The sequence below is a fragment of the Nematostella vectensis genome, chromosome 13, assembly GCF_932526225.1.
Source record: "Nematostella vectensis chromosome 13, jaNemVect1.1, whole genome shotgun sequence".
NCBI classification, from domain to species: domain Eukaryota; kingdom Metazoa; phylum Cnidaria; class Anthozoa; order Actiniaria; family Edwardsiidae; genus Nematostella; species Nematostella vectensis.
The window spans coordinates 11,979,482-12,005,652 of NC_064046.1; the positions used below are offsets into that span (position 1 = coordinate 11,979,482).

Below are 26,171 nucleotides of genomic sequence, written 5' to 3' on the forward strand. Positions count from 1 at the left end.
TTTTAACCCTCCCTTACGAAGGACACAATTTTTTCTTGTTGTACCCCCTTCCATCCCGCACCTTGAAAGGGTGACCTTCGAAGGATTACACATAGAAAATTGCTGGATGATCACTTCGTATAAATTTCAAACAATTTTATTCGGTGCTTCTCCCGTATAACGAGATCCAACCAATAGAAACTGTAGACTACCTTCAAATAAACATTATATTGAGTCGATGACTTTACTTATAATCAGGTGACCAGACAAAGAGATCCGGTCGCTCGCTAAACCTTGCGTTTATCGGTTTATTTACATATAAGACTTAAGGTACAAAGCAAGTCGTTCTGTCATAACAGAAAGATTCGCTCAGACTGAGCTGTTGATTCATTTTGTTTGTATGTCAAGAGTGATACAACTTCTCCATTCTACAACATTTATAACACGTCTGTTTGTAAAGCTAATTCAGAACGAATTTTTCGATATACGTCAACGGCCCTATACAGAGAGAATTGCCTTTCGCATTTATTCTAATGAAAAATCTCAAAGAAAAACCTCTTCTACATCCAACAAAATGGATAGGCCACTCTGTTCAGTGCAGAAGGTACTTTGTGTCGAACTATACAGCCCTCTATTTCTTGTATCTTACATCTGACCAAATTCAGTCTTTCTCATACTGCGCGATCTGTTTATTGTGTGAATGAATTTAATACGAAACTGCGTCGGCGCCCGGATTTTTCAAAGTCGGCGCCCTTTTCAAAGGGTCGCTTCATACGACGTTGTGTTGTGTTTGATTTTTTTCCCAGCCAAAGTGAAATTATACATTAGTACAAACCCTGAAATGAACAGGAAAGTTCTTGTTTATAAACTACTCTAACCCAAGAAGTTAGCGTTGAGTAAGTTATCCTCGTTGACAACTTCGTGACCGTTGATGACCTCGATACACTTGTAGTAAACTTCGAGATACTTGTAAGTGTCGGTACACGTTTTGTCGTTGAAGAAGAACTTCGTGCATTTGATCTCGCACATCGTCGTTCCTTCACAGGCGTCTTTTACTTTGGTCAGAAAGAGAGGCGTCGTGGGGCAGTACTTCTCATATACAAGAGAACCGGTGTGTTCTGTGCAAAGGCCGAAGTTTCTTCTTCCCCAGAAGGCAGAAATGATGCTGATGTGTTTGTACTCGTTGCAACGAAGCCATGCGGTGTCCTCTTCACATTTTACTGTGCCGTTCTGAAATAACGAGTTTAAGATAAGTTTAAGTTTTTTTAATTTGAGAAACTGAACAGTAGTTGCTTGGAACTATGGTTCATTGTGGACTTGGTTCAAAGCGAATAGCTTGTCATTGATAACAGAAGAAGAGGACGAAATCATGCAATGTAATTTTAATAACGCGTCATAATAAGCATTAAAAATGATTATCCCAGAAGGTTTTACTAAAGAAAGAAAGAAAGATGAAATAAAGAATAATGAGAAATTTGATCGTGATACTTACATATCTGATGGGTGTTGGGCCAGCAGGACCAGGAGGACCAGGCATACCAGGGCTACCTGGTATACCAGGCGCACCACTACCACCAGGGTAACCTTGAGGGCCAGGCATGCCAGGGGCACCAGGCATTCCGTCGAGACCAGGAGGGCCCTGGAAACCAGGTGCGCCAGGAAAACCTGGAGGACCAGGGAGACCGGGCATACCCGGGTCTCCCTTGAAACCCGGAGGTCCGGGCATACCGGGCGCACCGGAAGTACCTGCTTGACCGTTCAAACCAGGAGGACCTTGTAGACCCTTAAGGATGAATCCCAGTGTGACATTCTGGTCTTTTAAAAGTTTGTTAAGTAGTGGCGGCACAGGGGCTTGTACTGGTAACGATGCCTGTTGGAGAAGGCGATTGAAGCATTAGAGTATTGCTTTAGTGTTTTACATTAGTGGGCCTCTTTTTTTTCTGCCTGTCTGATTCTGTGGCTAAGTTATCTGTTTATCTAAAGAGACGTTAAAGTAATAAGTAGAATTAAACCACGACTGGGAATATAACCACTCAATAGAGGATCAAATGCCTTTATTCTATAATTGAATAACATAGGATTTTTTTTTTGTCTGTGTGTGTTTTTTTTATCGTGCTAAGTGATGGGACTTACTGCATCATTACGAAAGTCAATGTCTCAGTTTGCACTATCCTGGCTTCCTGCCTTGATCTCATAACAGGTTACTACTATATGTTCTGATCGAACGTTATTCTTATTTCTATCCTCGACTCAATTTATATGATGGACCATCCAGCCAAGATCGCGATAAGTTTATTATGCTTACTAAGGTCCTGTGATATATTTAGCTCTCTTTCATTTGTTGTGTGTTTTGATTTCACCCTGAATCTTCGATGTTTTGTTCGTTTCGCGTTTGTCATAACAAAACGAACCCATCTTTTGATTCGCTCTCTCTATCGAATACAAATCCGTACACATATTTACCACATTTGGGACGAGAATGAAAACTGCCAGTACTCCAATCACGAACATTTGCCCGTACGTCGTTATGATCCCACTTAGAGAACTTCTACGATGCAATTATAAGGCGAATAACGCCCAAGTTCAGGCGGTCTCTCAAACACTGTATCCCCTATTTCGATTTTTCCGATTTTGTCGATTCCGATACCTAAACTGATCATTTAGCATCGAGATATCGATATTTTCCTTGAAAAGTATAACTCCCGTACGTGTTTTGCTAAATGATTAACAAGACGAAGTAAAGGTTGGATAAGTCACTAAAGCATTTAGCCACAGGGCGGGTGGGCTAGCCTTATAAGGCAAAAGATCACTGAATTCAAGATGGCTTTACTGTCTAGTCGAGCGATCACTGTCTTATTGTGTTCCCTGTCATTCACCCGCTCTGTGTACGACCCGGGCAAGTGTTTGCATTCATACGCATGGCTGTCTTGATATAGTGGGTTTGAACATTAACACTCAAAACGCACTCATACGAAAAGACACTGATTCAAAGACAAGAACTCAGCCATGGTGTTTGAGCACGAAAATCGAGCGTGCACAGCCGCAATGCACTCCTTCACGAATCACGCACCGTGAACAACTCAGACATGGTTAAATTGATACATTTGCTTTCACTTTAGGTCTCGGGATCTGAGTTTTTTCTTTGAATATTTCTTGGAAACTCACCGCATAATCGACGAGCACTACGGCTACGAAGAGTGTTACTCCTAGGATGACGATCCTCATGACCTATGGAAGAAAGCAAAAGCTTTCAGAACACTCCCTTGACAAATGGATCACCGATCATCCCAGTGTACCGTGACTTCAGACCACCTGCTACCTTGTTTATATATTAGGCAACCTGCCGATTAAACGTTAATGTCTTTTCGCTCATGGTCAAAGTATGCACGAATAACGTAGTGGTGTAAGTTTACCACAGGCATGCGCTCCTATTGGCTCCCGGGTGACAGCTCAACAGGTTGTTTGTGTTTGTTTGATCGCCCCCGCTGCCTCGACCAATCAGCGCAAAGTATTTTGATAGGTTTTTGACACCTTGTGATTTTTAGAGTACACAAAATAAAACTAGTATCAATATCTTTACTGCAATATATGTTGAATTTAATATATGTATGGGATAATATTAGATTCTACTCTATTCGACACAATGTTTTGTGTTTGCTTTTGCGGGTTTTTAGTTGTTGGTTCTTGTCCTATTTTTGGCTGCGATATAGCCGCCATTTTGTTTGTGTACATTAAATGAACTTAACACAATAAAAATATAAAAATAAGTCAAATCATATCCTCCAAAAGTACGTTTTTAGAAGCACTAGTGCAAATATAACTGTAAATTCCATATTCTTTATATTTCCTTATATTCGTTAAGCGGTGTTCACATTATTGTAACCTCTTAGCCTGGGTTTTTTATTGTCATGACATCACTCAAAAGATCATACCAATGTTTGCAAATTCAGAAGCAAGAAATAAAAACAGTAGGAAAGAAGTTCAAACTTTGGCAGATTGAGGGCTTTGGAATTGTCCCTTTGGAATGTGCACGCATACTTTCTCACATAGTACGATAATTACATTCGGGGAATTTGTAATGATAGAAGTGGTCTCATTTCAAGCCATCTCTATAATCCTATAAAGCCTAGATCAATTGTGTAGATTACGAAAAACGTTCATGTTAACGCTGCAATAATACGACGTTAAACATGGTACAAAGTTCCATTACGAAATCATGATGACAACAGCTTAAACATCGTTACCTTCAACTTACCGTCAATCCAAACTTACGATAGTCCCGTCTTACCCGACAAAACAGTTACCAAACGGATACCACACGAGCTTAACCGCAGTGGAGCGGAAGCAAGGCAAACCCTGAGTTGATAGGCAAAAGCAGACTCCTGGGGATTGGTACTATTCGGTATGTTTCCAGTATCCTTAGTGAGACTCCTTTAGCTCTGTCACACCCGTACACAACTATACGAATACAATATACTCAAGAATCCATGATTATGCGACGTGAACTTCAAGGTTTAGTCCATCATGATGCTCGTTATTGGAGCAATGACCACACCCGTTAGAGGTACACTCCAGTCGGCGAAAAACAGATAATTCCTGCACGTTTTAAAATGTCCAGTGTCGCCCGCTTGTGCTAACAGACTCAGAGTTTGCCTTGGTTGTATTATTATTCCACAAACCTGCAGATTCGCGGCAAACTTTTAGTTTGCCTGCAGCCCCAATCTGGTATCCTTGGGTCCGAATGACTACACAGCTAATTGCTTAAGAATCTGAACTCGTTAGGAACGATCGCGCATGCGCAACGCAAGGTCCTGAGACGAGTGTTGGGGGTTGACGTGGAATTACCTGCGAATGGCCCCAGGTGAACGGATTTAGATAGGATGACGTAATTACATGACCCTTGACATGCCGAGAGCCAATCAGAACCCGAGAATCGTGTCAACAGCAGGTCTGTTATTTGCGATCATTGATCGAGCTGCCAGTTGATCCGAGAATATTTTCAACAATAAAACAATTGATTTTTACTTCGCGCCTCAGCGGCTCAATACTATAATTTGAACTCTGCTCTAGCTAAAATTCCCTCTTCTAAGAATTCCCCACCTCCTTGAAATCTCTCAATTTTTGGTCGTTCCCAATCGTTACATCATGCGACCGAAATTACTCGTGTTGAATCTGACAGATCTTTAATTAGTTGATGAAATCACCCACATTGTCTCTTAGCGAGTTTTAAGTCCCTCCCAGCTCACACTTTTTAACTATTTACCTTAGTAAATAAGTACGTTTTTTCTTTAATTTTATAGATAAGATATTTGGCTGTGTTTCCAAGAACACTATATGATGACTGACACTTAACAGTTCCTAGTTTGACACCTTTCAACATAACAAACACGTCAAACACTTGACCTATCAAACACTTCTTGGAGTAGCAAGAACAGGGCCCCGCTAGATCGTACATTTTGACTTTGATCATAAATCTTTGAACAATGTCGAATTAAAAAAAAAAACGTTTTTACTACCGACTCAAAATGGTACCATAATAAAATGAAATCTGAAACGTTTCGTCTTGTGGGATACTCGGTTTAAGATTCGCTAAAAAGCATTAGAAGCTATTCAAAGCCAATGAACCTTAAGTAAAAATGCTGGCATTTATATAAGAAATATGCTTTCAAAGAGAATATCTGTACCCTGTGTACTTATAATGAAAGGGAACCGCCAGACAAATGATTGAGCATCCGACAAAAGTAAGGCCACGCTTGATTGAATAAAATGACTAGTTATTTTTATACAAAAAAAAACAGAAAGTGTACACTAGAGGTAAACATTGCGAGATCTCAAAGTAAGGGGGAGTACCAGGGGTTTGGAAGATCCCCCACTAGATTGAAAGGTCCGCTCTAATGAAGGAAAGTTAAGTACCACTGCGAAACCCCCGCTCAAAATTCTTGCTACGGGTCTGTTTGTACGTTTCAAGCCAGTGTGGTTGCTTTACTGGTATCTGCTACCAAGACGTCAACCTTCTTTCTCACGTTTCAACTTTCTTCTCTTCTGGGTAATGCACAAAATTGGGCCGGGTAGTCCATTTTGAAAATTTCCCAAAGGTCTCTTGGAAGTTGGGAGTTCATAAACGATGCTACTGATCAAACATGTATTTTCCTGAGCCGTATTCAACGCAAATGCATGCAAATAAGCCGAGTCGATCGTTTCAACTTCATTTTATTTTGTCTGAAGCGGTAATCGCGCCAGTTTCCTTTCGGAGGCCCGACGGAAACCTCAAGAGACAAAACAATCTATTCGAATCCGCGCTATTTAACGTGCCATCCGCTCTAAATGGTCAATCGCATCCTCAAAGAAACTTCCAATAGACACACTGCTTTTACAATTTTGAATAGTTTTCCGTTAAAAATCCTGGGAGGTAAACTGGTGACAATGTCGCTTTAAGATATTCTTTGTAAATTGTAAAGATTCGTAATGAATGTACAGTACGTTATTGTAATAATAAAAATAAACATTCAATTATTTTGGTTTTAATTCGATTCTTTGTATTGCTCTTTTAAAAAGCTAATGTTGCAATGCACTATGTTAAAGGGAGGCCTGTTTTACGAAAAGATTCCTCATTACCCCAATAAAAGTTTCAGCATACATTTGAATTCTGTTTACTTCCAAAGAAAATCTAGTAAATAGTTCTCTAGCTATCGGGATTTCTATAGAAATAGAAAAGTAAATAAAGGCTAAAAGAACAATGTGACTACTCGGAAGGCTCATGAAAGGCACACTCTTTTTTATAAGACTTGTCTAATTTTCAATTGGGGCTGGGCCGTTTTTACTTTTGGAGCATTTTAAGGCTGAACGATGTTCTTAAATTTTAGTGTATATAAGAATATAATACCCAATAAATTATTAGGAAGAGTATTACACAAATGATCAATAGCAATAATAAGGTTGTTTATGACCAAAATTTGATTCTGCATTTTAGAATGTATCAGGGATAAATAAAAAATTCTCCTATCTGAGCTTCAGCATGTTCTTAAAAATTTGTGGAATCTCAGGCTGGACGTTCTTTTTAAAAAGGTTCTTATAAAAAATGTATCAAGGACATTTCTTTTTATGTTTAAATTATTTCAAAATGCAATTTCATTGTTTCCACAGATCGCTTGCCATCCTGGACTTCTGGGACTTGAAAATTATATTCCGTACTTCCACAAAACGTACGTAGAACCTTCTGCGTTAGAGAATATTTAGTTTTGTTCGTTGAATGTAAGGATTTGTTTTGTATCTCCTAAAAATTATTGCGATGTTTTGTGCGATCACATTTGACAAACCTACGATAAAACTTTGTTTCAAATTTCGTTGGAACCAAATTAGGTACAAATGTAAATAAGAGCATTTGGCTCCGCCCACGTTACATGACTGACAACCTTGCGCGCCAATTTATCAAATACGATGGGCACGTTTATCGTTCTAAATGTTTTAAATCTCAGAAATCGAATTAAGAAAATTTAAGAGTAATAACAATGCGATGTTCAATATACCTCAGGGTGCCCATATCCTCGAGGTTTATATGTAATATGTAGAACTCATAGTGGAAGGAGTTTGGTATTATCATGTAAGAAATAGTACACTGATGTTATAATAGCATGGCTGAATGCGTGACACAGTGGAGTGTGTGATACGTTAGATGTGCGTGACATAGTGGAGTGTGTGATACGTGGGATGTGCGTGACATAGTGGAGTGTGTGATACGTGGGATGTGCGTGACATAGTGGAGTGTGTGATACGTGGGATGTGCGTGACAAGGAGGAAAGACATAGCAATTGGTTGAATGTATTACATAGTGGAATGTGTGAGATAATAACATGGTTTAATGTTTTACATAGTAGAATGTGTGACATAGTCACATGGTTAAATGTGTTAAATAGTGAATTGTGTGACATAGTAGTATGGTTGAATGTGTTACATAGTATAATGTGCGACCTAGTAACATGGTTAAACGTGTTAAATAGTAAATTGTGTGACATATAGTAGTATGGTTGAATGTGTTACATTAGAATGTGTGACCTAGTAACATGATTAAATGCATAACAAGTTTGCGTGGCATGGTTAAATTTGTAACAAATGGTTGTATGTGTGGTATTATTGCTACTTATTGGTAATGATTTTAAATTATTGAAGTGAGACATGTGAGTTGTAGGACATGAGTGAGTTGACAAAATACTGGAAATGCATAACCCCAAAATTAAAAATTAGATACTTGAGACTCTACAGACGTACCCTTCATTAATTGGACACCTCTTTAACACTTTTTGTGCCTGGGGGTTTCTGGCATACGAAGATTCGGGTGTATTATTTTTAGAATAATGGACATGCTATGTTTGACACTAGTACCTTCAAGCTCTTATTCATTACGCCCGCAAAGAATTCCAGCGAGCATCAAGCAATTTCAAATATGCTTGAGTAAGGAATTGAAAGCGGTTAGAAGTTTTAGTGTTTCGTAAAAAAGGGTAAATAAGCTTAAAAAAAATCACGATCAAATTGACTGAGTTACCGCGGCTTTGAAAAGGGCTTCATTTTTCCCCGCCCGTGCGAATAAACTTATTTACTTCATTACGCCCGCAAAGAATTCCAGCGAGCATCAAGCAATTTCAAATATGCTTGAGTAAGGAATTGAAAGCGGTTAGAAGTTTTAGTGTTTCGTAAAAAAGGGTAAATAAGCTTAAAAAAAATCACGATCAAATTGACTGAGTTAACGCGGCTTTGAAAAGGGCTTCATTTTTCCCCGCCCGTGCGAATAAACTTATTTACTTCATTACGCCCGCAAAGAATTCCAGCGAGCATCAAGCAATTTCAAATATGCTTGAGTAAGGAATTGAAAGCGGTTAGAAGTTTTAGTGTTTCGTAAAAAAGGGTAAATAAGCTTCAAAAAAAAATCACGATCAAATTGACTGAGTTAACGCGGCTTTGAAAAGGGCTTCATTTTCCCCGCCCGTGCGAATAAACTAAGGGAATTTAGAAAAAAATATAGTCAGTAAAAGGCATATTAGAATGGATATAAACGAGACCTTCATAACTGTACAAAGTAACTGAACTAACGTTTTGCTATCAGATATAACGAAATAAACAGATTCCAACATACACCGTGAAGCGGAGCTTTCATTATAGATTAACGGCTCATAATTAAGATGTTTCGTTTTTCTTGATAATTATCCCTAAATAGTGCCACCAACAGTTGGTATTTACGCTTGAAAAAATCTAGTTCGACTTTGGTGTTTGATTTTTCATTCGGTGGAAGCGGGTGGCTCGCTGGTAGGTGACACCAAAATAGCGGTCCCCTCGGATTAACCCTATAAAAATACGCCATACAAAGTTATTGCTTTTTAGTTTTTTAGGAATGCAATTATAAACTCTGCAATCTGAAGAAAACAAAAACACGGTTAGATGTAACACTTTGTTCTATTTTTTATTATTATTATTATTATTTCTTATTACGTACGTTGTTGAAAGTAGCAAATAGGATAGAGAAAGTTTCGTCTAAATTTACGATATATTCTAATCGTGATTTATGAGACAAAAAAAGGAAAAATCATATTTTGTAGAAAATTTACGAATAAAACATAATATGTTAATTGTGACCTATTTTATTAATATTTGTAATCTTTGATCAAAGGTTTAGAAAATAGGTAACGTACCTAGTTTATCTAAACTTGAAATATAGAAATAAAGAACTCAGACTTAGTTCAAGATATTAAAAAAAAGACTTATATACTTCTCGTTGATAGCTCTCATTAAACCTCAGAATAGATAAGTATGAAGCACTATCAGATTTAAAGTTTGTTTTTAAGGCTAGTACTATTTTTCATGGAAGGAAATAGTGAACTTTTTCAGAAGAGAACCTAGAATGAAGACCTTGGGTACGCCACATTCAGAACCACACAAGTCATAGTAAACATTTCATAAAAAGAACCTGCCACCAAGGCGACCCCAAAATGCCCTTACTGTCAACCGAACCTATTATATTAAAATAATATACTTCCAAAAGAAAAAGTGGCAATATCTCATGCTAATGTCAGAAATTATTCGAGATTAAAATATCTAGCGATGTCAATATAAGATGATTCAAATCCACAGACCTGTGCCGTACGCTATATAAAAATTGACGTGTACTTTACAGACAAATATCAAAATATAAGTTTGTATTTTAAACCGTATTTCAACTTAAATGATTACTTACTTGGGATGATGATCGTTTAGATTCCACACTCCTTCGTTTCACTCTCGTGGCGGCATTCTCGCCCACAAATTGTCCAAATTTCTGTTCTACTCCAGGACGCAGAGTCTGTTGCGCCCCTCAAAGACTGTTAGGCGAGATTCTTTTGTTCTCCTAGCGCTATTCAAATCACCCTTCCCATGCTTTCTTGCGCGCCACCTGCCCCTCAAGCGCCGTGATGCGAGCACCGCTCGCTATGATTGGCCGATCTATGCTTGTTTTCATTAGCGTTTTGCTTGAATGTGTTAATATTTGATGGGAACATTGAAGGGTGCATTTGATCGCCACTGTTGACTAAGACGTTGATCCTTGATCTTTGGCTGGGCTGAACGGACAGGGAAGACCAACAGATTAAAACCGAATCAAACCGAATCGCATTTTTATTCATTTTTTCTTTAGTAATTATGGGATGGAGACTTTTAAGATGAGATGAGCCTTGAAAGTTTTAGAGAGCTCGAAAAAAAACACGTTGATAGTGAAACCTATGAACAGGAGCCGTACATAATAAGGTCACCCTTTTATTGCTGTGGTGTACAAATGTGTAAGAATTATATAACACGACGATTACGGGTAGACAATTTTCACCATGATTTTAGAGTACTTTTATGGTTTCTAAAGGTGACGAAGGGGCGTTTTATTTTGTCTTTTTATCCCGTGAAAAAAAAAATGAGGAATTTCGGGCTCAATTGCATTCTATGCCCACACAAAAAGTTGTGAGTGAATAACAAAGGGCTTGCTAGGTATTGTGGGTGATTTTCTGTCCTTTGATTGATGGGATAATTATCCAAAAAAGACTTCTGTCCTTTTAAGAATATAATGTTTTTTTTCAAATGAATTTAAGGGTTTTTTTTTATACAAGAAAGCAATGATTGTGTGATACATAGAAAGTCAAGGATGCGTTCCTCTGTTGATGGGTCAGTCTGGATCCTATCCGGATCTTTGAATATTACAGTAAACCTTACCGCCACGCGTGCTTTGTCAGAAGAAAATCTACCAAAATCATTCATTTTGATAACAGTTAGGAGTTTGGTTTGTTTCAAGCGCACAACAAGCGGCGCCAGCTTTTTTTTCGCATTTTTACTCTCATCACAGGGCAGCGGAATCGCTATTACCATCACGATCATTGTCAGTAAGACACGTCTTCATCAACCTTCATCAGTCTTCATCAGCCTTCATCAGCATCATCACCACTACCACCATGACCATCCTCATCATTATTGAATCAACATCATCATCATTATTATCATCGTCGTCGTCATGATTATCAACAACAACACAATATCTCTACAATCACCATCGTTATCACCGTACTCATCATAGTCATCATCTACATCGCCACATCATCATCGCAATTCTTGTCCTCCTCAACTTTATTATTATTAGCAGCATTTTTTTATCATTATCATATTGTCACCATATCACATTTTATCAAAGTCTTTATCATTACAATGTTCGTCATCAGCAGCAGCAGCAACAGCCGTATTAGCAGCAGTATCTGTTTCTTCTTCATGGTACCATTATATCATCAATTACAACATCATCATCATCTTTGCCTTACAATTCTCGCATTATTAGCATCAGTATCTGTTTCTTCTTCATGGTGCCATTATATCATCAATTACAACATCATCATCATCTTTGCCTTACTATTCTCGCATTATTAGCATCAGTATCTGTTTCTTCTTCATGGTGCCATTATATCATCAATTACAACATCATCATCATCTTTGCCTTACAATTCTCGCATTATTACAGTAGTAGTAGTTGTAGCAACATCATGATCATCATATTATCATCACAATCATCACATCACCTTCCTCATCATAAACACCACAACCTTCTCCATAATCATTATCATCATCATCATCAACAACAACAACCCCTAACGGGACCTGTTTGTTGGTGAAAGCAAGACAGTCATCTCATACACCGCCGCAACCACCGCAGCTATCAGCATTATCACAATCATTCATGATTGTTATTGTTATCATTGTCATCATCATCATGATAATCGTTATTTGCAATGCTCTCATTTGCACACTACAATGAACCAGTTGCTATGCAATTTGGCAGCAGATCAGATCACTTTCATGTCAAGCAAAAGGCCTTTCTCTAAGTGCACAACGCACAAGTAGATGTTAAGCGACATTAATCTCGTTCTTATAAAATGATTAGATCTGTAGATTATTAAAGAATGTGAATCACCCACTCTTTTGTTATTGCTTATCATTGTAAATACAGCGGTTTATTCGCAAAGAAACTTCAAAATAACAATCTAAGAATAAAGTCTGATTTGTTATTGACGATATTTGATTGAAAATATCTTGGTTACTTGCTTGAATTAGCCGATGGAAATGGATGCTTTGTGACTCGCCATTGAGCGGGAGCATAAAATGATGGTGTGATCGGCCTTCTTTAAGCTGCTAATAAAATTTTGTAGAAATTACGATCTTCCTGCCTTGGAAGACGTTTATCATATCATTGCTGGTCCCTGTATGAGGATTTACTTATGTCTTAAATCCTCACTTATGTCTAGAGATACGAGCGGACATTTTGAACAGTGTCTTGATGTTTGTGAGGCGGTACTACCCGCTTGCCACCCGGTCCATAAGTGTCGTGGAGCAGGTTTTAGTTTCCAACGCACTTTAAAATAGAATCGCTAACATGCTAAGAAAATTGGAAAAGCTTTCATAATATTTCTTAATTTTGTCGTCATAATTTTAAAAGGCAAAAATGGTTATTGAAAATTGAGCAAAGTGCTAAAAATATTAACCTGTGCTGATTAGTAAAAATAAATGAAAATTTGATTAAATCTACCTAGTTTTCCTGCCATCTTGATCTTTTTGTAAAAAAAAGTATCGATTCTTATAGAATACGTGACACCTAAAGATGTGTTTGATATTAGCTTGATTTTTCAAGTTTTAGATTAGAAATAATAACACAGTTTTAGTGTTTGAGGAATGGAGAGCATACATGGCAGATCAGCGTATTGCTGAAAAATAAAAAAATATCCATGAGATAGTTTTGCTTCTTTTCCTCCACTGCATGACTTCTAAATTGCTTTGAAGAAAATCTCCATATTTTTCATTGTCAGTTTAAGTTCCTCGTAGATTTTGCTTCAACAAAAGTTGCCAATTGCCAGTAGATCTTTGTCATCTTCTCATTTGGACTTGACTTTTGACCCCCTTGCGACTCCGCTTGTGTCTTGTCTTCTTAAATGGACTTAAGCTTGTTTTGGTTTAAGTGTGTTGGTTTAAGTGTGCTATATGGCGTTCTTGTATGCCCTATGGTTATTGCTGTGTTGTATCGATGTTTGTTCGTGTGTAACAAGGTAGCAAAGCGTGATATGAGCTTCATAAACCGTGTGAATAATAAGCCAAAACTTCTTTCTTGGCATGATCATGTGCACATGAATGAATACCAATTCACTCGTGAAACGAAATTTTGTCCGGACAAAACGCCGAGTGTTATCTTGAGCATAATAATAAAAAAATAGTTCGCAGGGTGTCAATTCGTTCATATAAAAAAGAGGCCAGACACAGCCTTGAATACTTCCTATTTTGTAAGGAGATTTTCGCCAGGTTTAAGGCTTTGTATTTCAAAGGTAGTTAAAAAAACCTTTTTTTTCCTTCTAAAAAAAAGCAAAGTTTTCTTTTTATCAACATGCGAAAAATAAAAATAGAATCAAAGTTAACTTAATTTTTTGTAGAGCTAACTTTGGTCAAACAAATTACTAATATGCGTGGATCGATACGGATGGAGCTGGATGGATGCAAATACAAACCTCTGTTCTCCGATATCTGTTGATTTTAACAACATTATGCCTTCACAGAGACAGACAATACTTAAGCAGGGATATTTATTTGATTGTAAATTTAGAATCAGGTTGTTGTATTGAGAACTTGGGTAGCACGGTACGTAACCCGTTTGCTTTGACAGGTTTCATCATAACAACCACAGGGGCTAATTGAAAATTTCAGTCGTTACTTCATTCAGTCAAAGGAATGAGCGCGCCGGTGAGGGAAGCTTGTTAAAACAGGATTGAACAGAACGGTTTCACAAAAGAAGAGGTAAGGCGCGAGATTCAGACCAAATCATGAATGAAACTATAGTTTATTTGGGTCAAATAGCGATAATAATCATTGACTGCGATTTGGGATCCGTTGAGAGCCGGGGTCACGGGCACCATAACTTTTAACGGAATTCGAACGAAGAACTCGCGATCTGATTGGTCGAAAGGGTACGGATCAAGGTTGGCCTTTATGTTTTGTTGGGCTCCACAAAGCGACACAATGGAGGTGATTTTTATTATTAAATAGCTATCCACTTATATCAATATTACCTAAGAGTCACTCCGGATCATGACATAGCGATTGTTGGTGTTCACACTCAATTGCATCACGCGCTCTGATTGGCCGGCTAGCGAATAAGGAAGGTTAGTTTACATTACCTAATAAAAAAACAAAATTTGATCACTCGTAATGCCACGTCAGGCGTCTCACACGGATTGGTCGGCCACACCGCGCAGACTCCCTGACAAAATCTTGTGCATATTGAAACATTTGTGCCAAAGACAGGAGTCATACCGCCTCCCTGAACTAAAACGAGTGACAACTTGGATAAAAGCTGTTGTCACAGGTTAGTTCCCTCTCGTAAACAATTGGGATATTCATACTTATGTGGAAAAAGGTTGGGAAGTTTTGAGAAGAGATTTCTCCCAAGGATTTACACAATGGTAAATACATTCCATCTTTTCGCGATGAACCTTGGGCAGTGATCTTTAAGGAACCCCAATTTGGAGCAATATTTATTCTATTGGTATCTGTAGAAACATCACTGTATTTACGAGCAATTAAGTGCGCGGGATTTATTATGGCAAAAACTTAGTTGCTCGTAATGTTGAAACGTTGGCCTCGTAGAGACTACCCGGTTATTGTTTAGCTTGGATATGACGCCATCTTGTTATCTTAGGAAAAATTACTGGGAAATGTGAACAATTATTGACCAGGGTACAATTTCCCCATCAACATAATACTTCCTTTATCGCTAGGCTATATTTTTTTCATAATAGTAAGTATAATAGTTATTGTTATGAGCGACAAATAGTAGTGGACTAGAAATAGAATCCATTGTTTGGCATTTTTTGATAACATTGCAGTTTGATTAACGCTTTGATTTGACTGACTTACTTAGGTTAATGGTGCTGTGTATTCTACACCAGTTTTCTAGTGCGTTTTGGATGGTTATACATCGTAATATTATAAACTGTTGTAGACAAAGGGATGGCTAACCATCGAGCGTTGGTATTGCCGAGAGGCTCCACCCATTTATAACCTAAACCAAACTTGCCTAAAGAAATATTTCCTTAGGCAAGTTTGTCTTTTTATTGTTATTTCAGCTCCTTTTATCATTTGCTTTGAATTCCCCTGTGAAAATTTGAAATAATTTAAAATAGTTTCTCCACGCACGATGAATCATACCTCAATAATTAATAACCCTAAGGTCTCAAATGTCATTGATCTTCTAACTTGGGGTTTATTGTTCTTTTCTTGTAGGGTATGGGGCAGTTAGGAGGCTACAGATGCCTTCTAACTTTATTCCTAGGAGTAATTTTCCTAGAATGCACGGTAAGTCTCAAGAATAATTCCAGATTTTCTGTTGGAATTCTATGTTATGTTTTATTTATCAGTGAATCTGGTATCACAAATATCCATTTTCGCTTTGTCGATACGCTTCAGAAAGTCCTTTGAAAGGAAATATTTTGGTTTAAAAGGGATTTTTATTCAACTTTTACTGTTAAATTTCTTGCCCTCCCATTCCGCCTATCCTATCGTTTCAAATTTGATACTTTGATCCGATGATCATTTAAAGGTCATCTCCCGCCTTTTTCCTTACAATTAAGATTCTAAAGTATTTGAGAGTTTTTTTTTTGTTCTTCCAGTAAAAAAGCCCTTATAGAAAAAGAAGTTTGTAAGAAAATTTTGAAACCTTGTATCCATTGATGTTTGTTTTGACGTTACTTTCGGATATAATGTTTACGGTTTGTTTAATCAAGATTACTACTCAGCAATTATACTTTATCAAAATTTACTTATACATTGTAATCTAGTATAACTTCATTGGTATATATTTTCTTTAACGTGAAAATGACTCGTGATTTTTAAGAGATTTTAAGATGTTGTTCGCCTGACGTAAACAAAGGAACAGGTCCTACCTGTACAGAGACGGGTTTCATTCTTTTCCCGTTTCTTCAAACACCGACCACAAGTCGTATAACAAGAGACCTTTTTATTCGTGTAAATTTACCCGCTAGACGCATTTCTGATCTTTGTTAAGTTTTCATGATCGGACATTTGACGTTGATAGCAAAAACAGCGGGACACTCGTGCGTGCAATTCTCTCGACCGTTCACCAGAAAGTAGTTACAGGGTGGTAAAGGGGGGGTAGGGATCACGTTTCACGAAACCCAAAAATGACTTTTTCACGTTTCACGGACCAATAAATGGCCTTTTCGTATTTCACGAATACCGTAATATCGCGTCCAAAACTCCCAAATACCTTAATGTTGCGTCCTAAAATCGCAATACAGCAGTACCGCGTCCAAAATCCGAAAATACTAGTATTTACTGCATGCGACAATACATATCTATCAATTTTGCAAAGGTCACACAATTCTCCGTAAAACACTTGAGCTTAACACTGTAGTTATTGATTAAGGAATTACTTTTATCGTAATTGCAGAAAAAGTTGCCATCATTGTAAATCAACTAGAACTATTAAAAGAATCGTATGAACGGTTCCTTATTCTGAGTAATAAAAAATTTAATTATTTTAAGATTAACGAAAGGACAAATGACGAGTAGCATAAAATTCACACCCCTTAGTATAATTATCAAACCACAGAAGTATCGTTTTGTTAAAGTTACAAGTAAGCCAATGCGTGACTGGCCCTCTTGAAACAATAACTCTGAACGTCGGCATGACGGGAAAACATGACGTGAAGCTTCAAATAAGCCCATTTCACATCGAATAAGGTGGAGAATTTCTCTGAGTACTTAGTAAATTAGAGCAAACAAAATATCAAGTGCGACTTTTTTAAAATAGATGCAACTTTTTGTAAGGTGTCATTAAAATTTGAGCTTTTCGTCCCTGAGCCCATACACAGTGCAAGGATGATCAAGAAAAAATATCGTAAAAAAGCCAAAATATGGGTATGTGCATTTCGGTCTCATGTTATTTGTGTTTCGAAAATCATTCTGGAATACAAGGAGCCGATGGCCATTGTAAGGAATTGTGTCTTCTTTTTCTATCTCGAATTCCATATTTTCCAGGTTTTTCCGTCATGTCGGGCGAAACTAATATTTTCTCTCTCTTTTCTCCAGTGTTCTCAAAGAGTGCTTCCCGACTGGCCGAAGATCGGCGACAGAATCACACAACCATTTTTGGACCAGCTGATGGTCAGTCAGTTGCTTGAACAAAACCTCACCCTCGGCTTCTTCCTGAAGGGTCTCAATGGCCCTCCTGGTCCTCCTGGTGCGCCTGGTCCCCCGGGAGAACCTGGACAAGTTGGTATGGCCGGTCCCCCTGGACCTCCTGGCCATGTAGGAGAGGATGGTGCTCCCGGAGCTCCTGGTGCTCCAGGTCCCCCAGGTTCTCCTGGTGCTCCTGGTCTTCCTGGAGAGAAGGGAGACCCTGGTCTTCAGGGAGCTCCTGGTGCTGCCGGTCTTCCTGGAGCACCTGGTCTGCCTGGTCCTCAGGGTCCTATGGGTCCCCCTGGTCCAGAGCCTATCATGCCGGTAAGTTTTCTGTTATAACTAAGATTTTACCTAAGCTGTCGTTATATTTTTAACCATTTTCTGTTGACATCCATTTTTATTTATCATATCTTTTATATCGGAGGAAATGAGAAACTATGATCGAAATTGTTTTCATATTGTTTAATCAATTACGCTATTTTTTGCGGCTGTTTATGCAGTACCCTTGTTCTTTTTACAAATAGTATTTCAGTTTATTCCAGCAAAATTTGTCATAATGTGGCTACCATGTTGTATTTACCATTCCATTTACCCAGCATCTATTTCAAACAATCATTTTGCTACTCCCAGAAGCGTGTAAGAGTTTAAACACATAGCTTTAAGGAGGTCATCATCGTCAACTTTCTCTTACCTGTTGTACCTCCTTGGCAGAACTTTACCGTTATCTGCGAGGGAGAGAAGGGCTGGCTGCAGTGTAAGCAGTACGAGCTCATCAAGGTTACAAAAGCCTTCTGGGGGCGTGACGATCACGTGACCTGTCCCAAGGTGCCCGCCGGCCTAAATCTTGAAAGAGTCTGCGAAACTAACCCCGGCAACACGATGCAGAAGGTCAAAGGACAGTGCCAGAACGAACAAGCCTGCGAGGTGGTGGCCTCTAATATTTTCTTCGACGACAATAGCTGCGGCAATGCGTATAAGTATCTCAAGATTTGGTATGAGTGTATCCCTGATGAAGCGAACGCGGTGGATGTGCTGAAAGAGGGAGGCAAGCGAAGACGACGAAAGAGAAAGAGAGCAGCCAAGGAGAAGCGATCCGCCTCTTCAGAATAGCAATAACACACAACAAAATAACAACAAAAGACTTCAATTCACTTTGATGAGTGGTAGTTCATACTAACATGTGACCCATGCTCAATTTGAGCGTGCCATTTTGAAATTCCATCATTAGCAGTCTAGCTTACATGTTAAGCAGAGTTAAACTAAGTGTAAATTAATCACAATATTCGTGGTAGAAACTACACTTGTCAATATGTATGTATATTGCACTGACTTCATTTGATACGAGTGTCATTAATATGATCGAATACTTGAGTATTTAACTATATTAGTCCCGTCCCTAATAGCGAGGGATTCTATATAGGTGTGTTTACAAATGATAGAGAAAGAGCTTTGGATTCTTAGATCGCTATGTAACATTTCTTTAACACTCTGTAAAATACTTGGGAAGAATAAAACAATTGTGAATAGAAATTCTTGCCAATGTATTTCGGATTGTCGGTGACGTAATGCTGAAATAAAAAGCTATATTTAATTAAATCATTTATTACATATACATTTATCGGTACTTAATTTTTGAGGGATTTTTTAAGCCCAGTCCTGGAGAATATTTTTATGAATCAGTAATAATAAAAACGGACAAAAGGGTTCAGTACTCTATTGAGCTGTAATCAAGGATGGCCAGTGATTGTAAGACTGCAGGATAGTAGTAAAATAAGTTTAAATCTTCAAATAGAGTGGCGTTCATTGATAACATTCCGGTTATCTTATTTTTATCTGTTGGGTCTGTCTCCCCTCTCTTATATATTATTTTAATTCCAGATTATTATAACACATGGTATGAGATTTTGTTTTCGCTGAAGATTGAGGAAAATGTATTTTTACTTTTTAATTTTCTGTCGGAAAGTATTTACTGTAATCTTTTCCGTGTTAAAAATTGAGACCGTTCTAGAATAAATTTATTTTCAATGACGAAAAGTTAGGGTTAACTATAACAAAATATTTCAAACAAAATATTTTAACAAGTCCGTTGTAGAAGGTTCTCATCACACCAGGCGTTTATATCACCCCTCTACTCGTAGCTCTGTTGCGAAAAGTGAGCTGGGCCCAGAAAAGACGAAGAAGGTGATTCAGTTGCTAAAATAGCTATCTTATGTTGCATTCACAATGTTTTTCTTTGCCTGATAACTTGCCAAGTTTCTCATTGTGTTGAATTCTTATTAGCTAAATGATCACTTAGTAACATGTACAGCACAGTCTATTCAGTTTTGTTCCTGGTTCTGTCCACTCTTGGGAGATTGAGATTTAAACCAGTTTAATTAAACCACCTATAAACTGGTTTAAGTGTTGGTGTAAATGCGGTATTGGTATAAAGGCACACATGGTAAAGTATTATGGGTACTAACACACATCGTAAAGTATTATGGGTACTAGCACACACATCGTAAAGTATTATGGGTACTAGTACACACATCGTAAAGTATTATGTGTACTAACACACACATCGTAAAGTATTATGTGTACTAACACACACATCGTAAAGTATTATTGGTACTAGCACACACATCGTAAAGTATTATGTGTACTAACACACACATATCGTAAAGTATTATGTTTACTAACACACACATCGTAAAGTATTATGGGTACTTACACACACACATGGTAAAGTATTATGTGTACTAACTTACACATCGTAAAGTATTATTGGTACTAGCACACACACATCGTAAAGTATTATGTGTACTAGCACACACATCGTAAAGTATTATGGGTACTTACACACACACATGGTAAAGTATTATGTGTACTAACTTACACATCGTAAAGTATTATTGGTACTAGCACACACACATCGTAAAGTATTATGTTTACTAACTTACACATCGTAAAGTATTATTGGTACTAGCACACACACATCGTAAAGTATTATGGGTACTAACACACACATCGTAAAGTATTATGGGTACTAACACACACATCGTAAAGTATTATGGGTACTAGCACACACATCGTAAAGTATTATGGGTACTAGCACACACATCGTAAAGTATTATGTGTACTAACACACACATCGTAAAGTATTATGTGTACTAACACACACATCGTAAAGTATTATTGGTACTAGCACACACATCGTAAAGTATTATGTGTACTAACACACACATATCGTAAAGTATTATGGGTACTAGCACACACACATCGTCAAGTATTATGGGTACTAGCACACACATCGTAAAGTATTATGGGTACTAGCACACACATCGTAAAGTATTGTGGGTACTAACACACACATCGTAAAGTATAATGGGTACTAGCACACACATCGTAAAGTATTATGGGTACTAACACACACATGGTAAAGTATTATGTGTACTAGCACACACATTGTAAAGTATTATGGGTACGAGCACACACATCGTAAAGTATTATGGGTACTTACACACACACATCGTAAAGTATTATGGGTACTAGCACACACATCGTAAAGTATTATGGGTACTAACACACACATCGTAAAGTATTATGGGTACTAGCACACACATCGTAAAGTATTATGGGTACTAACACACATACCTCGTAAAGTATTATGGGTACTTAAACACATACATCGTAAAGTATTATGGGTACTAGCACACACATGGTAAAGTATTATGGGTACTTACACACACACATCGTAAAGTATTATGGGTACTAGCACACACATCGTAAAGTATTATGGGTATTACTACACACGTCGTAAAGTATTATGGGTACTATTACACACACTCATCGTAAAGTATTATGGGTACTAGCACACACATGGTAAAGTATTATGGGTACTTACACACACATCGTAAAGAATTATGGGTACTAGCACACACATCGTAAAGTATTATGGGTAGTACTACACACGTCGTAAAGTATTATGGGTTCTAGTACACACACTCATCGTAAAGTATTATGGGTACTAGAACACACATCGTAAAGTATTATGGGTACTAGCACACATCGCAAAGTATTATGGGTACTTGAATGGGCCTTGGCCTTGAATCAATATAAAACTTTTGATTGATAGCTTTTTGTCAAGATTTTTATCAACCAACATTTTGCTGTCCATGTCTTGGCTTCAAGTTCTCTGTCTGTGTCAATGTACTCGGGAGTAATCGGAGGTTATGGGATTATAGGTTGCGGTGTTGGCCGCAGACAATGTTTAATTAATCAATCTTTCATTTCACTTTCCTCATTGTGGCTGCTTCACGATGCTGGGCTGTGGGTGACAGTGTTTTCTTGCAATGGCTTAGAACCAGATCTAGCTTTACGCTTAAAGCCGCCTTGGCCCCCATATTACTTCCGGTCGATTTCGTAACAATCTTTGATCATTTTTAACGGAAAATATTTCAAAATTTTAAAAGCAGTATGTTTTTTGGAAGTTTCTTCGAGGATTTGACTGATAATTTAGAGCGGATGGCCCGTTTTATAGCGCAGATTCTAATATATTCTTTTGTCTTTTGACGGTTGGTTTCCGACGGACCTCCGGAAGTAAACTGGTGACAATGCGGCTTTAAGGGGGAATTTTGCTCAGTGGCAAAGAGGGGATGGGGCAATTTTTTTGTTGCGTATAGCTTTCTGGCAGCCCAAAAAGGGCTTAAACCCCCTAAACTCTCCCCCTAGATCCGCTACTGGGCACCATGACATAAACATACACAGAAGTAGCATAATCTTGTGTGCGAATTGGCGCTGTACTCCTGTGTACTCCTATTTCAATAAACGTTGTCAATGCAAATGGCAATTGGCAAATGGCCGTGGGGGGGACTGGGGGGTTTCAGAGAAACTAGTGGGAGGCGCGGATCGCCCCTCCGGGCCTCCCAGCCCCGCCTCTATAGATCAGGCAGATAATGCTTCATGTACATAAACAATCGGCAAAAGCTAATGTAGGCCAAATCGATTTCGCGTACATAAACAATCGGCAAAAGCTAATGTAGGCCAAATAGATTTCGCGTACATGAATAATCAATTAGGGCTGCAGGTGTTTCGCGTGCATGGATAACTAATTAGGGCTGCATACATGAATAATTAGGGTGTAGGCCGGGCGCGTGCAAGCCCAAGGACTTGCGCGTACACGACTTTTTGGGGCAAATAGCGATGGGGCCGCGAAAACGAGGAGGGCCGCCAACCTACGGAGCGCGGAATAACCGTTTTTCGGCCGTAAATTCAAAGCCGCCGGCGTGGCGTTTAAACCTGAGTTCTACTCGAACACCTCGCTCCCGAACTCCTCGCGAATTTTTCGCAGTCTCTTTTTCATCCTTTCGCGTGCCACCAGGGAGGGCCCTTTCCCGCTTTTTTTATCACGCGGTGCGAGGCCGTGTCGAGCTTTGAAAGCGGCCTTGAGCGCGTTGTATCTCTCTTGTTCCTGAAGTATTAGCCGAAACTCTTCGTCTGAGATACGCCCGTCTTGCAGAGCCTTAGAGACCAGCTCGCTGATCGAGTTTCTCTTACTCTCCGCTAAAACCACCGTGTCTTCGTGTTTAGCCACCTTGCTCGTAAGACCCCTAGAGACCACCCCCGCGCCCACGACACCGACCAGCCCAGCGACCCCTGCCAGCGGAGCGCCGATCAGAACCCCTATCCCACTCAAAGAGACTCCCAGCCCGGCGCTGGAAAGCGCCCCTGCAATGATGCCGGATGCCACAGACACAGCATGGGTAACGGCGAAGGCGCGCTTATACTTCTTCCGCACCTGTCGATAATGCGTTTCATTGTCTAGAACCGCCTGACTGTCACGTATTACCTGGAGTCGGAAACTTTGCGCGTCGCCGCCGATGCTTGCCGGAGCGGTAGGCGTTTGCGGGGGGCGGGCACTGGGGAGCGGGGGGTATATGGATATGGCACCGCTGCTAATGTCGCTGTTTGCCATGCTTGTTATGTCGGACCTAGGTTAGCTCTAATACGATGCGAACAGGCTTGTCCTTAAAGTCCACCCGTCTACCGCGGTCATCCCTGATCCATATTCGGATACTCGAGACAAACTCAGAGGAAGACGCTGCGACACAAACGGGGAGGTCGGGCCCATAGACGACTTTCTCGTGCGGCCTCCCGCGGGTCTCTAGGCAAGCGAGAACGTTTGAAGGCTCGTCTAAGGCGAGGCACTGCGAGCTGTCTACGATGTCGCAGAAGATGTAGATGGCCTCTATTTTTTGCAAAGTCACCTTAAGTGGGGGAGCCCCAAAGGGCAGTGCGAGGCCCCGCATACCCATCTGACCGTCTTTAGCCTCCAGGCCAAATAGTGCGCAAAGCTCGGCGTTCAGGAACACAATGCCTGTGGACACGAGCACGATCTTCCTGGTGAGGGGATTCAGCTTCGCGGTCAGAATCTTGCTTTCAGCGCGGTTGATCGTCTCCACGATGGACTCGGCCGTGTGGTGCCCGGCTGGCAGAGTAACGATGGGCGGGAGGGAGGCTATAGTCGTTATCTGATGCTCCCGCTCGAGATTATACTAGCTGTTAAACAGCGAGCACTGCCGGAGCGCCACGAAGCGTGGGCGCCTTATCGGCTGCTCGAAGAAGAGCGTCAGCTCGCCTCTGGTGAACAAAGCATGTAGGACCACCATTGTGTTGAACATAGCCCGCCTTCGTGTTTAATAGGGCTGAGCATGGATTGGGAAGGCTGGCAGATGCAAGGAGTCTCGCCGGTGGCTATCGGAGCCTTCCTATGGGTACTGGCCCCAGCAACTCAACTTTGCGGTCTGGTGCGCAACCGCCGGATGTGGGGTGTCCCTAACTGACCCCACTTTCGCCACGCTCCCCTCTGTCATCAGGGGATTTCTAAGGTTTCACGTCTACTTTACCACCCGGAGGATACTCTACGAGCTCGGCGTCCCCCTGCCTGGCGACAGCCCGTTCACGCAAAAAGGTAACCCCTACAAGAAGGCCGCTTTCGAGCGTCTATGCAGAGAGTTCGGTTTGCCGCGTAAGCCGGACTTCCGATGGAAAGGCGGGCGGAACCACGGGCTAGGCGACGTGTTTGTGTTCTACCCGGGGGAGGGGTATCGCAACGTGCACGTGATCCGTGGCTACGACACTGCGGCGGACGAGTACCCGAGCCACCTCAATCTGTTTAGCGACGAAGGTGGGACGTACAATATTGGGAAGCAGGTGGGTTACATACGCAACGACGACCACGGGGGCGTGCAATATAGCTGGTTTGCGCCTCCCAAAGGCGAGGGGCTGACAAAAGCAGGGCTAGGAAGACTCGACCGCTCGGTCAAGGCGTTCGTCTACACAGTGCTTGGCGCGCAGGTAAACGTCCGTTCCTCCATCGCGGGGGCCGGTGGGCCGGCCATGGAGGCGCAGGCGGAGTTCGCGGAGCTGCTCGAAGACGCGATCATAGAAAACGACATCGCTCAAAGCGTGCAAAGGTACCAGTTAGCCGTGCAGGAGGCCAAGGTGAGACTGAGTCTTGCGGTCGCACCAGGAGTGTGGCTGATGCCGAGCGATCTGGTGATAAACACGCAAAGCGTCGTGGGCTACAACAATAAGCTGCAGAAAGCCACGGACTCCATGAAGCTCGGCGCAAACGCGATCAACACCGAGACAAAGCCAGTCGGTGCTCATAACATGGCCGGTGGGCATCCTAGGGTGCAACACGCGACTGACCACGTGCCGTCCCGGCGGCAAAGCGCCCCTGCGAAAGTGCACGCGGAGAGCGCGTCCCCTACCCTGTCGGGCGAGAAAAGTGACCACACCGCCCTCAAGGCGGGGCTGTCGGCGCTCGCGGTGGCCGCGGCGTATTACTTGTTCCGATGACTGCTTTGCATTCGACGAACCAAGAACGCGGCTACGGCTAGAATAAGCAGCCACTCATTTTCGCCAAGGAATTTCACCGCTTCCCCTGCAGCCTTAAACACGAAGTTCGCGATGCTGCCGACTAGCCCGGGGAGAAGCTCGCCCAGCTTTTTTCCCGATGGCCTTAAGCCCGTTACCGACCCCTCTGGCCACGGAGGAGAGCGACTTGCCGAGCGACGTCACAATGGCCGCGATCGTCGTCGCTACGGCCAACCCGATAGCGGTGACGGTAAAGCCGTACTTTTTGAAGATGGCTTTGACGCGCTCTCTTAGCGGCTTTTGGTTCTCGAGCTCTCGGTTTTCGCGTTCTAGTTCGTCAATCTCGGACAGCCTCTCCTCGTTGCGCTCACGGGCCTCTTGGCGGCGACTCTCTGGCGTGTTAGGGTCGTCGATGGTCTCCCTGTCTGTGGCTACCGCCCCTTGCAGCTCTTGGACTCGTTCTGTGTTCTCCTGGATTACCGCGTCTACCTCTGCCACGGGCCCCATCGCCAGCTTGAAGCCTTTCAGATCTTTAACGTACTGTTGGATGCTCCCGTCCTTGTTGAACAGCGGATGTGGTTTAGTCCAACCTCCTCCTT

General features: G+C 40.7%; 2 protein-coding genes across 6 annotated transcripts; one reads left to right on the forward strand and one right to left on the reverse strand.

Moving 5' to 3' along the window:
* Positions 1 to 120: 120 nt before the first annotated feature.
* On the reverse strand, positions 121 to 10,355 carry LOC5519454 (collagen alpha-3(IV) chain). 3 transcript variants are annotated; one of them, XM_032364282.2, is made up of 4 exons: positions 10,202 to 10,355; positions 3,145 to 3,207; positions 1,472 to 1,849; positions 121 to 1,209 (listed from the first exon to the last, which is right to left on the reverse strand). In XM_032364282.2, exons 2-4 carry the CDS (start codon positions 3,202 to 3,204, stop codon positions 853 to 855), a joined length of 795 nt encoding a protein of 264 aa, XP_032220173.1. In that variant the 5' UTR covers positions 3,205 to 3,207; positions 10,202 to 10,355; the 3' UTR covers positions 121 to 852. The 3 variants fall into 3 exon arrangements, with proteins under 3 accessions (XP_032220173.1, XP_001639420.1, XP_032220174.1); XM_001639370.3 differs by lacking the exon at positions 10,202 to 10,355 and adding an exon at positions 4,659 to 4,824; XM_032364283.2 differs by lacking the exons at positions 3,145 to 3,207; positions 10,202 to 10,355 and adding an exon at positions 2,443 to 2,756.
* Positions 10,356 to 14,177: 3,822 nt separating this feature from the next.
* LOC5519515 (cuticle collagen bli-1) lies at positions 14,178 to 19,308 on the forward strand. 3 transcript variants are annotated; one of them, XM_032364280.2, is made up of 4 exons: positions 14,178 to 14,307; positions 15,793 to 15,864; positions 17,620 to 18,033; positions 18,424 to 19,308. In XM_032364280.2, exons 2-4 carry the CDS (start codon positions 15,796 to 15,798, stop codon positions 18,820 to 18,822), a joined length of 882 nt encoding a protein of 293 aa, XP_032220171.1. In that variant the 5' UTR covers positions 14,178 to 14,307; positions 15,793 to 15,795; the 3' UTR covers positions 18,823 to 19,308. The 3 variants fall into 3 exon arrangements, with proteins under 3 accessions (XP_032220171.1, XP_032220170.1, XP_001639343.1); XM_032364279.2 differs by lacking the exon at positions 14,178 to 14,307 and adding an exon at positions 14,719 to 14,875; XM_001639293.3 differs by lacking the exon at positions 14,178 to 14,307 and adding an exon at positions 14,731 to 14,972.
* Positions 19,309 to 26,171: the final 6,863 nt, after the last annotated feature.